Source organism: Brassica oleracea, chromosome C6 (genome assembly GCF_000695525.1).
Source record: "Brassica oleracea var. oleracea cultivar TO1000 chromosome C6, BOL, whole genome shotgun sequence".
Classification (NCBI taxonomy): Eukaryota; Viridiplantae; Streptophyta; class Magnoliopsida; order Brassicales; family Brassicaceae; genus Brassica; species Brassica oleracea.
The window spans coordinates 24,107,543-24,121,116 of record NC_027753.1 but is presented as its reverse complement, the minus strand read 5'-3'; the positions used below and the strand labels follow the sequence as shown (position 1 = coordinate 24,121,116).

At 30.5% G+C, this 13,574-nt stretch overlaps 1 protein-coding gene across 2 annotated transcripts; it reads left to right on the top strand.

Annotated features, from left to right (window-relative positions):
- Positions 1-4,357: 4,357 nt before the first annotated feature.
- Positions 4,358-6,173, top strand: LOC106299806 (probable serine/threonine-protein kinase WNK11). 2 transcript variants are annotated; one of them, XM_013735817.1, is made up of 4 exons: positions 4,358-4,727; positions 4,953-5,450; positions 5,524-5,961; positions 6,091-6,173. In XM_013735817.1, the coding sequence occupies exons 1-3, from the start codon at positions 4,626-4,628 to the stop codon at positions 5,944-5,946; spliced, it is 1,023 nt and encodes a 340-aa protein (XP_013591271.1). In that variant the 5' UTR covers positions 4,358-4,625; the 3' UTR covers positions 5,947-5,961; positions 6,091-6,173. The 2 variants fall into 2 exon arrangements, with proteins under 2 accessions (XP_013591271.1, XP_013591270.1); XM_013735816.1 differs by having other exon boundaries at positions 4,360-4,727; positions 5,524-6,103.
- Positions 6,174-13,574: the final 7,401 nt, after the last annotated feature.

Sequence of the window (13,574 nt, the reverse complement as noted above, 5' to 3'; positions counted from 1 at the left end):
TTTACTTTGAATATGAACACTAATTATCATTCATCGCTTTGGCTTGTTATTCTTCTTTTTAACGTGACATTAAAACCATTAACTCAGATCGAAGTAAATTTGCATGTAATCTTCACTACCCTAGTTACTTGCTTGTTAAGTTATCTGTTTGGAGGAAAACTCTTATGGAAAGAGAAAACAGAGGATTGATATTAGAGATGATTGACGATGATAATATTGGAGATGGGTTCGAGAGAGGGAGAGAATCTCATAGTTTCCATCCACAGCAATCATTTTCTCAGGAATGAAGACGAGATCCTTGAAGCTAAACCAAGAGTTCTGGAGGATGAACAAAGGGATGAAGATGAGTAAAACTATTGGTTTTACCAAAAAAAAAAGTAGAAATAGCGAACATACATAACAAATGTTTTTATATATATTTATATAGATGGATACGCTTCTCGTATAGTTCATCAAGTTTTTGATCAACTGCATCTTGTACTGCAAGAAAGCTCTAACCAGAGCTGAATCTAATGAAAACGAAGAAAGCAGACATGTTTTATTTTTCTTATTCTTGGTTTCACATTCTTAGTTTCACAAACAAACATAATGGAAGAATAAAAGAGAAGCATAATTAGAAACTGAAATCTGATTCATGAATCAACAAACTTTTTGAGATGAGAAGAAAAATCTGTAAAACTAGAGAGAAAGGAAAAAAAAATCAGAAATGGAGAGGATAAGAGAAGACGAGACGCACCTTGCGTTCTTTTCTTTTCAAAATAATAAAAATAAATTTAAGATATATTAAAAAGATATGGGAAAGATATTGTGTAATATATTAAAAAGATATTCTCTAACGATTTCTTTTAATAATTTTTTTTAAAAAGTGTTTTAATGGGAATTGAGAAATATTAAGATTGGGCAATTTGGTAAATTTATATATAAATAAGTGTATTTTTCAAAAATCTTAAACAATGGTGTATTTTTCAAATTATATTCTTATTGAAGTGTATTTATCCAAATTTTTCCTTTTAATAATGTCCACTGGTTTTTAATAATGAATTATAAATAAAATATGTGACCTTAATATTATTTTTCCTCTCAAACAGAAAACAAAGTTTGAATTTTCTGATATTTTTTTTTGTATATTTTAGAGATTTTTTAATTTTTGTTTGGAATTTATTAGTATTTTTAGTTAAAATGAACAAAGTTTGGATATTAAAATTGGCATAGTTTTATAAGTTTGTATATTAAATGAGCAAAATAATTAGTTGGGATATTAAACTGGGTAGCAAAAAACTTTTGGGTTTTAAAAAGCTTAAAGAAATTTAGTTGGAGTATTTTTATGAACTTTTCCCATATATAAAATATTGATACCGTATAACTACATAACTGATCCAACACATAAAAAAAAATCATTTTCCACACGATACAGACTACAATAACGAAATATATATTTTAAACAATACACTAAAATTGTATAACTAAAACCATTAAATTTTGTTTTATTTAAAGTATATATATAATTAGTGAAAACAAACAGCCGCGAGGGCGCGCAGATCAAATTCTAGTTGACTTTGAGACAACATTTGTCACTACAACTGTAGGTACAAAAATATGCGACCAACTTCTAACTATTTGCCAACTTCAGTGCCATTCGCGTATTCTATCATAAGTTACTTGCAAATTTTCGCCCAAAATGAGCATTTACAATTTTATTGCTTAGTTGAGAACAATTTGAAACTATTTGGCGACTAAATAAGAAGATAACAAAATAGATGTAAATTAGGGAAAATTAACAACTAATTTATAATTATTTATTATTTAGAGCATCTATTAACATGAAATGTTTTTTTTTATTATGAAATTGGAAGAGTAAGAAAATGGTGGCAAATATATATATATGTTCTATTAAATAGAAATCACAACCTCATTTCATGCGTGATTTTTTTAAGTTGGATCATTCCTTAAACTTTTTATTAAATGTATTTTATTACGACTAATAATATATAGAATCTTTGAACTACTTTAATCATTATATCTTTTGATATCATTTTATTTTATATATATATATATTTTATATTATAAATTTTAACAAAGCTGTTTAAGAAGATTTTTAAAAAAATTTAGTTTTCAAAAATTATATATAAATATTTTCACTAATTTTGTATCTAGTTTTGAAATATTATTATACATTAATATATTTAGTTATTGTTTATAAATTAAAATAAAATAAAATTGTATCCTATTTATCTATTATATAATTATAATCAATCATATTAAAAGAAAATTATTATGTTGAGCTAAATATTTTAACAATATCTTAATTTTCAAAACGTTTATGTAAATATTTTCACTAATTTTGTAATTAGCAACGAAGTATTATTATGCATTGATATATATTCAATTATTGTCTATAAAATGAAAAATAAAAATTATATCCTATTTTTATCTATTTTATAATTATAATCATTCATGTTAAAATAAAATTATATAGTGAAATAAATATGATAAAATTATGTTATATTGATAAATTTATTTAAAAAAAATCGTAAATACAAATATTTCTGTTAAAAACATAATACGATGACAAAATGGCTTAATATTAGCAAACTATATAATACATGTATAGAAATTAACATATCTTAGACTTTTGTATATACAATAATATATTATATAAAATGAAAAAGAGTAAAAAAAAATATTGCTAAAAGAAATCCAGTTTTGAAGGGCGGATAAGAATTTTGCATAAATTAAATATAATATAATTTTCAAATATGTTTTCTCATGCACATTTTAATTTGTTTAATAACTAAATGCAAATACAATAAGATAAATATATAATAAGATACATGTGACAGTTTTAAACAATTGATTAATTACAACATGTAAACTATAAACTTATTGTATTTGAAATAGCTATAAATATATATATGCATATAAAATGAAAACTGCGCGGGTCAATGTCTAGTAAACACATTTAAATTATTGAGTTGTCGGAAAATGGATTCGGCGGACGTTATGATGGGGGCAATGAATCTTTGACGAAGCATATCATCTTTACATGCAGAATGTGAAGCTTTGATTTGGGTTATGGAGTGCATGAAGACCCTGCAGTTCTCAAACGTAGTATTTGCGACGGATTGTTATTAATTGGTGAAGACGGTATCCTCACCTGAAGAATAGTCAGCGTGTGATACACCCATGGAAGAATTATTCTGTAGTAAGATTTTCTTTCCTAACTTCAAGATCAGTCATATTTCAAGGGCACAAAACACAATGGCAGACAAGCTTGCACGTGCTGTGAAGAGTTCTCCTTCAGTTATGTTATATGTCGATTCTCTACCTACGGCTTGGTTATTTGAGTCGATAGGTTCTTAGACTAGTAGTTTATTGTTGTCAAAAAAAAAATTGTGTTGTGCAAGGCGAATGCCGGAAGTGAAATGTTATGGTTATATATAGTACAGCTCGGATCAAGAAAAAAAAAGAATATATTTTTGTAGTTTGCAACTATTAGATACTCTATATCTAAATGAGTCACATATTAGTGGAAAAATATGCCACTAATTTGCGACTATAGCATAAGATAATTTCACATAATGTTAACTATTAACTACAGGAAAATAATCTAACAAATCCAAGAGCTAATCTTTTTTTGTATAAATTAGACTCATTCATAGTATTTGGATATCAACACGAGATCAAAACAAGTGTAACCCATTTGTATCACTTTCAGATATAATCATTTCAATTTGGTTTATAAATGGTAGTTACTGGGGTGACTGGGAGAGGCTGTGGTTTGCTGTTTTTTGCTCTAAGATTTAGGTTCTAGATTTTTAGCTTTAGCTTTAATTTATTTTGCTGTAGAAATTTTTCAGAGCACTATATAAAATTTCTAGAAAAAGTACTTTCTAAAGCTAACATATTTCATTTTATAATGTTTTGGCTTTAGATTCAGTTTTTTAAAAATAAAAACATGATTGCTTTAAAAAATAGATGCAGAAATTAAAAAGGATGTGCACATCTCTTACAGCCTCAACCAATCACCCTCGTATATATCGTTCGGCCTTGTTCTGGTTTGCTCGTAATATAATCTATTTAGACAGAATCTGATAAAATGTTTTTGGATTATCAAAAAAAGTTATAATGGTCTAACTAGAGGATAATTGTTTGTAGTTTTTGGATTGGTTTTTGTTTTTTTTTTTCAAAAACTATTTTTCATCCAATCAAACTTTTTGAGAAATAGATTTCCTAAAATCTAGGAAAACTAGCTTTTTAAATAATTCCCAATTTCTAAACAAAAACCAAAAACCAGTTTTTTCTAGTTTTGTTGCTTGAATTATTTAACATTTATTTATTATTAGAAATATAACTATATGTAAGGTAGTTTGGTACAATGATAATGATAATAGGTAAGACACCTTACGAAAAAGACATTCTTAATCACTACTATATAAAAGAAACTAAATTGGAGCTTTCTAAGTACTGCCACATGGGCACAAATATTCCTAGCCAATGAAACTGCCATGTCATCTTGGACTAGGCTTAGAATTAATAAAATAAGTAGGCTGCACAACCCATTTAAACCATTTCGCAGCCCAATATGTTAATACGATACGGAAAGAAAAAAGGAAATAAGCTTAAAAATGCTTTTGACTTTTGGAAACGGAAGAGTTAGTTTGAAACCTAGAGCTAGAGAAAATAACGATTCCGATTCTTCATCCTCTCCGATTCAATCCATCTTAATGGTAATCATCTTCAATCTCTCTACATAGTTCTCACTCTTCCGTCTCCTGAAACTTTCGTCGCCACGAGAGAGGTTTTAGATTTGAGATTTCTCTGTATTCTAGGGTTCTTAGGTTTCGATTTAGGTTTCCTTCGATGCTAACAAACTGAATCTCTCGATTTCGAAATGATCCATCGATTAGTCTCTGTTGCCGTTTTTTGAACACTGATTTGTCGTTTTGAATCAGATGCCTCCTTCCGATCCATCAGATAAGGACTCCAAGCCGTTTGTGGAAACAGATCCCACCGGCGGATACGGCCGTTACGACGAGCTCCTAGGCTCCGGCGCCGTCAAAAAAGTCAACAGAGCCTTTGACCAAGAGGAAGGCATCAAAGTCGCGTGGAACCAAGTCAAGCTCAGCTGTTTCTCCGACGATCCCGCTGTGATGGAAAGGCTTTACTCGGAGGTGAGGCTCCTCAAGAGCCTCAAGAACAGCAGCATCATCGCCTTGTACAAGGTGTGGAGAGACGAGAGGAGCAACACGCTGAACTTCATCACCGAGATTTGTACCTCGGGAAACTTGAGAGAGTATAGGAAGAAGCATAGACACGTGTCAATGAGAGCTTTGAAGAAGTGGTCTAAGCATATACTCAAGGGATTGGTTTATCTCCACACGCATGATCCTTGCATCATCCATAGAGATCTTAACTGCAGCAACGTTTTCGTTAATGGAAACATCGGTCAGGTAATTAAAAAAACATAAAGTCACTGTCTTTTTTATTGTTTGGGTTTTAATGATTGTGTGTGTGTCTTGACAGGTTAAGATTGGCGATCTTGGATTGGCTGCAATCGTGGGGAAGAACCATTCAGCTCACTCGATCCTCGGGATACCAGAGTTCATGGCTTCTGAGCTATACGATGAGGAGAACGACCTACGAACACGCGACGGACGTGATATCTCTCCGCGGCTGAGGGATTCGCAGTCGAGAAGAAAGGAGAAGGAGAGAAGACTAAATCGAGACGATAGTGTTTTTGAGAGAGGAAGAGAAAGTACCTTTAGATCCGGATCCTGTAGACGTGGAGCAGCTAGCTTGGCGACTGGTGTCCTCCACCCCATCGGCGGAGGGAGATGCAGAGGTGCTGCCACTTCCAGATTCGCCGCTCCAGGAGAGCGGAGTCTTCGGACTACCTCTAACCGAATCCACATCCTTCTTCAACGTAACGCCACCAAATGCTTATGATCCACATGTGAACACGTGAGATCCAGGAAACAATCTAGATATTTTCGATGAGATTGTTAGTAAAGTTTGGATGAGATCATCAATTATACAGTTTATAAGCCTCACTAAACTAAATATTTAGTTTGTTTATTATGTTCGTCAAAGGGATAGTACCTGGTGAGAGGTGGCCATGAAGTCTGGGCTTCAGAGAGAATGTGTTCCTCATGTTTGTTCAGTGAATCTAATAGCGACAGGAGCATCACAAAACCTGAAGTTAGTGTTGCTTCTTGCAACATCAAAACCACTGAGCTCATAAAGCGAGCATTCTTTCAAAACGTGTTTGAATGTGAGCCTGTAATAAATTTTCTCTTTTTTGATAAAATATAAAATTAAAATAATTTTTCTAAAGAAATATCTACACACATTTTGGTGAATACCATAGCCGTTATTTAAGAGGTGTAAAATTTTGAATTTGTAATAAAAATAAAAAGCTATTTTTATATTAAAAAATAAAAGACTACATTATATTTACTTTTTTGTAGATGTACTTCAAAGACGAATTTGCAAAATTATTTAACATATCTACACCAACAAAACCTTTTGATAAATAATGCAGTGTCGATTTCGGTTAAGGCTACATCATATAAAAAATAATAATGTCTAGATTCCCATATATTTCATATCTATATGTGAAATAACATTTTATGTTCATCATCACTGACATCATTCAAACATACAAAAGTACTGAATTCGAAAAAAACATATCATGTTACAAAGTAATTAAAATAAAATTTTAATCGTAAAGATGTAATCCGCGCGTAGCGCGGACACGAAACTAGTTTCTAATAATAATAATAATCCCTGCGCACAGCTATGTGAGGCAATTTACATATATTCTTATTATGATGTAGTTTTCATATACATATTATTGTATTGAAATGTTTTAGAAAATCTCTTTATACAAATATATTTTGTCTGATTAATATTTAAATACAAATTATTCTATATTTTAATTTTAAGAATGCTTTTATTTTGACAATTTTATTATATTAGTTTATAATTTTGTACAAATGTTTTTTCCCTGATTAATATTTATTACATAAATAATATATTGCTGTTATTAAACCGGTTGCAGATAATAATATAGATTACATATATGTTTATCATAACAAAGTTTTACTGTACTAAAAATATTATAGTATTTGAATGTTATTTTAATCTAATAATAAACTGATGTAAAAAAAATAATTCCTATAAAATTTTTAACTTATCAATAAAATAAATTTAATTATTTGAAGTTAGTCGCTACAAATATTTATATATATATACTGTTGATAACTTTTGGTTTTACTTAGGGAAATAATTTTTTTGTTATTTCTTTTACTATTTTTTTTTAACTTAAAAGGGTTAAACCGGGTCTATTAAAGATACAGATCTAACTTCCGGGTGGAGGTACAACCCACGGATAGACCCTCTCCTGGCATTCAAATGAGCGGAAAGCAATAGCCCATAACTGTGTGGCTAGCGGGGTTCGAACAAGGGTTCACCGTATTGGATTTAATCCCTAAAGCGCCACTGGACTACCACCACTGGTTTTTCTTTTACTATTTCATATGTACTATTTTGTATTTGCAGTTTAAATTTTTTTACTAAATAAGTTTATGTGTGTTTTTGATGATTGTGTTTTATATTTGATTTTTTTCAGAATAAACATTTTATAGAATAAATTTTTTAATTCTAATAAAATTATTAATTTTAAAACCAAAAACCAGAGACTAAAATTCAAAATTTAAAACAACCATTCGGGTTTTTCAAAAAGCTAAAATCTACTGTAAAATCAAAAACCAAAAACTAAAAACCAAAAACTAAAAACCAAAATCTAAAAACCAAAAACTAAAAACTAAAAACTAGGAAAACAATCATTACCTAAAATTGAACCCACTAATTATTATCTTTAATGTAACTGTTTTGGTTTAATCAAAATCTATTAGTTACATTTTTTATTTAAAATCGCTAAAAATGAAAATGTTCGCAAAGGCATAAACACTAACAGATTGTAACCATAACCAGTAAAATCTATTACCTATTATAAAAATGAGCCTAACAATACATATATGCAAAGATCATATGCATGTAGATTTAACTAAATACTAGATCTCGATCCGCGCAACCGCGCGGATGTTTGTTTTCATTTATTTTTATATAAATATTTTGTTTTCAATTCTAAATTGGAATATATTATAATATATATGAGGTGTGTCTATTAATTTTTAGAACATAATAATTTTACCGTATATTTTTTTATTGAATTGGTTGTTTCAAACTTTCACAAGTAATTAAAAAAATTAAACTTTTAGCTTCATAGATTTATATTATCGAGTATATTAAGGTTGTTCAAACATAATAATATCAGAGTATACTTGTTCTCCATCAAATAGATTGTTTCAAACTTTCATACGTGTTTATTTCTTCTTATATATTTTTGTTTGTTTGTTGGATTAGTATTTCATTATTGAATAGATAAATAGAAATAGAATTTGGAACATATTAAAATATTATCATCTCCAAAGATAATCAAACATTTCACAAAATAAGAAAGTTAACAAAAACTAAACTTAAAGCTTCGTGTATAAATTTTATAAATAATTTAATTAAACATTTAAATATATTTTGTAAATGAAATATATACAAACCACAAATTAATGTGAAATCAGTTTAGTTTTAAAAATGTACTTGATTACGTGTAGAAGTCTCAAAAAATATTTCTGCTCCTTGCGGTCTCTTTCAAACAAGATGGTACAGGATATGGAAGTAAAAATTGATAACAAAATTTTCATACCACGTTTTTTTGCTTGGAAATGATTGATAGTTATTTGGTTCCTATAATATAGCAATATTGTGTTATAAACATATTATTTAGTTCCTATAATCTAGAAAGTGAGTTATTTAAACATATAATAATGATAAGATTAGAGATTAAATGTAACATTACTTTCTAGTAATAGGTTTATTAAGTTCATTTTTTTAAAAAATCACACATGAATTAATGTTGTGACTTCTGTTTCAATATATAAGATATACTATATCAAACGAAACCAATTAATTTCAGAAGACTAGAGTCTAAACCTAAAATTTTACGACTCTTTCATTTTCGAAAGGTGGTTTTACATTTTAAATAACCTCATGCTATTCCAACACATGTTGATTTCATGTAGTATATTTAAGTTATATGTATCATCCCAATTTATAGAACGCATTTACCATAGGTTAGAACTTATGAAAAATCAATATAAATATACATGAGTATAAAACGGGTTACTATTTAATATTTGAATGTATTATCACAATAGAATATTGATTTCTAGGTTTGATTAATTTATAACTGATTTTTGAGATAATCATTTAATAAAATTCTGATATAATCATAAAGGTAAACTAAAAATTTATTTTAATATAAGATAATTAATTCGAATATATTAAATGAAATTTGATTGTATGTTCAAAAGAATATTGCGAAGATTTTAAATCTAATATATTCAAACCATCAGATGGATTTTATATTTTTTTATTGCACTGATATTCCTAACAAACAGATCTAAAGATTGCTAAGCATATTCCATTTTTGAAATCAAACTAACCACAGAACCATTAAATCATATAATATTTAAGATCATCAATATTTCTTATTTTAAATATACTTTTATGCAAACTGAAGTTGTTGCAAAACATTTTTCGAAATGTCTTTACGCTAAATAATTAATACTCAAAAAGCTAAAGATTTTGCAGCATATCTCGTTTTGGAATAGAAACTGACAATACAACTAATGAATGATGAAATATTAACAATATTCTCATCCTAAATATATTTTTCCAAAAGTGTAAATACTTGCAGAATATTTCTCTTAATTTTTTATCTTAAACTATATCCAATATATATTTTATTAGATATTTGGTGATTGTTTCTAAAAAAGGAAGAGATACCTTAAAATCGTAAGATAAAGTATTGTGTACTACAATATGTATTGTCTAATATATAAATCAATTTATTTACAATATAAAATACTGTCTAATACAATTTTTAATATATAAACCTTTTTCAAATAACCATATTTTACAGAAAAGGTTGTATATGATATAAGAAATAATAATATATGTACAAAATAAAACTTATTTAATATATGTACATTTAAATTACTTTACACAATATTCCAAAATATACAGTTTAAAATAATGAGTTTGATAACACTTATAAACATCTGTTAAATGCCATATATTTTACCAAAAGTCCAAAACTGTTTGTACATATATTGACAGAGCAATAACAATTTAATAGGTTTGAAATAAATCTTATAATTTACAACTATATGTAAAAACAAAAAACTCCTGCGCATACTATCATATCTATATTTAGATGCATAAAATGGTCTCATGGACTATTCATTATCAATGAAAACAGACAAAAATTATAAAACTTAAATTATCTTTGAAATCGGATGTCGTCAACAATTATATGTGGACACGAAGATCATACTATCATCACATAAGGTCCAAATAACCCAAAATCTTAAATGGTAATAGTTTTTATTGTGTTTTGTAAGAAAAATACATAAACGCGTTTTAACGCGGTTTATAACCTAGTTTGGTTTATAAGTGGGTCGGTCGGGTCATGTGCTTCAGGTACAGTTAAGTTCAAGATTCCGGTCTGTACCACATAACCAATGTTCTCATTCCGAACATCAAGTTGACAATCCCTTCATACAATGGGAAAATGGATCCCAAAGATCACATGACAGCTTAACCTGCTTCATAATAACACTGAAAATATTCTAAAATTCCAGTACATCGCCAGTTCCTCAGTTATGAGCTCATACATTATATCGCTGACTCTTTGTTACCTACACTATTTTGCGCCTTTGTGATTCTCATTTTTAATTGTGCATTTATAAAAAAATCCTTTTAAGGGGTGTGCATAATAACCAGATACAAAAACCAAATCCGAACCCGATCTGAAATACCATAACTCGAACCCCATCTGAAATACCAGAAATCGAATCCGATCTGATATATAAAAATATCCGAACAAGTATTAAGTTAGAAGAGATTGGATACCTGAATCCGATCGGGTAATACCCGATACCCAATGGATACCCAAATTAACCGGAAAAAATGTATACTACTAAGGAGATGTGGTCACATGGACATCTTTATAGAAATATGAAAACTGTACTACTTCACAGAGACTCCATAAATTAGAGTAATTTTTAAAGAAGAAGGAAGATGACTTACTCGTAACGTGATAATCAGAATGATTACGTGCTTCGTTGGAGTTGGAGCAATACGAGAAACAATTCAAATTCCTCCTTCCAAATATAAATTTGCAGAAAGTAGCTAAAGAATGACAATCAATTACTTCAACTGAAACTCAGATCAACAGAGAAGACCGAGCCTGATCTTGTTCTTTTTAAAGTTCATCACAAAGTTCGGGTTTTTGGTTATACCCGAACCCGAACTAAAAATAGTCAAACCCGACCCGATATGTAAGAATATCCGAATGGGTTCTAAACTCCTCTACTGAAATACCGGAACCCAAAATACCCAAAAGGATACCTGAATGTCTAGGCCTAAATCTTTGTATGAGATGAGGAGTTTCAAATTTGGATCATTTCATATTTACATGGATCCAAAATCGTTAACTTGTGAATCGGATGCTTGAACTTGATAACACTGAGTCAAGGAAAACATTTTAATGGATTCGTATTCAAAGATAATATATATCATCGCATTAAGGAGACACGCAATAATAAAACTAAAGGAGGAGGAGGAAGGGACCAAAGGCAAAAGATAAGGCGACCACAGAATCAAAATGACAAAACACATGGTACATACGGTAAAAAGTTCATCCACTTTTTATTCCTAAATAAAATGTACTCACTGTAGGTCAAGGTTTTATTTTGCATCATTGCATGTCTAAGGAGTTCTGCAGCAATACATATAGCAAATAACCTCGTCTTGCTAGTATACATATATATATATATATACATATATATATATATATACATACAATTAGCAATTCAGTTGCATGGAGTATATTTTGACTTCTCACTAATTATAAACGTCGAGCTGTCAAAGCCTCTATTTCACAAGTAAATACTAAGTTTCTGATAGAGCTAGTGATACTAAACTCTCGTATTATTAATCTGTATAATACTCAACCCAATACAAGTCAAGTCCCTCTCTTAGAAAATATCTAAGAGCCCAAATCCAGATTACAAAATACAAGCCAAATTGAATCATGAGTCAAGCTCAACTATTTATACTATCAAGACTCTAACAAACTCCCGCCAAGGCCGTTATGATCTTCACTTCAACTTATCACTTAACCGTTTCTTCCAACTGATCTGCTGATCCTTCCCTCTCTCTTCCTCTTATCTTCTTCCTATAGTACACCCTCCAGCTCTTATCATTACCCCCCTCGGTAAGACCGAGCTTGTCCTCAAGCTCGAAAGAAGGGTAATCACGCGCAATATCCTTCACACGGAGCCATGTCTTCTCATGGTCCGGTAAGCCCTTCCATTGAACCAAAGCCTCAAGATGACCTTATGCATCATAACGAGTGCTTTGTATATGTTCTGGCTTTAGGATAAACTCTTCATTCTCCTCCAACATCACCGGTAACGTAGTCACCTCATGACTCTTCCCCAGAACCGGTTTCAGTTGGGACACATGAAACACCGTATGAATCTTACTATCCACAGGTAGCTGAAGACGATATGCTACCTTTCCAACGCGCTCCAAAATAGTAAACGGTCCATAATATTTCGCAGCAAGCTTTTGACAGAATGATTTACTGACAGAAGTCTGACGATATAGCCGTAACTTGAGATAGACAGAAGATCCCACTTCAAATTCCAGATCCCTTCTCTTCTTATCCGCGTTATTCTTCATCTGTGCTTGAGCATTTAATAAATGCTCTTTAGCATCCTTCAAAATGGCATCGCGAGACTTCAGCATATCCTCGAGTTCATGATTTGTTGTAGACCCATCTTCAAACCACAACAAACTGGGAGGATCGCGGCCATAGACCATTTTGAAAGGAGTAGTATGAGTAGAGGTATGATACGAAGAGTTGTACCAAAACTCTGCCCAAGCTAAGTACTTATGCCACTGTTTAGGATGAGCAGATGTAAAACACCGCAAATAAGATTCCAAACAGCGGTTAAGAACTCCGATTTGGCCATCACTTTGAGGGTGATAGGCTGTGCTAAACTTCAGTGTAGTACCAGCCAATCTGAAGCACTCACGCCAAAACTTGCTGAGAAAAATCCGGTCTCTATCAAAGATGATAGAAGTTGGATAGCCATGTAAGTGTACAATCTCCTTTACAAATTTCTCAGCCACCGTAGTTGCAGTAAAAGGTTGTTTTAGGCTCAGAAAATGGGCGTATTTACTTAGTCTATCCACAACCACCAGTATGACGTTGGCACCTTCAGATTTCGGAAGTCCTTCGATGAAATCCATAGACACTTTTGACCATATCAACTTCGGAAGTTCGATAGGTTGAAGCAAGCCAGCAGGTTTGAGAGTGGAGTACTTATGTTGTTGACAGACACTACACTCGGCTACATACTTCTTCACATCCACCTTCATCT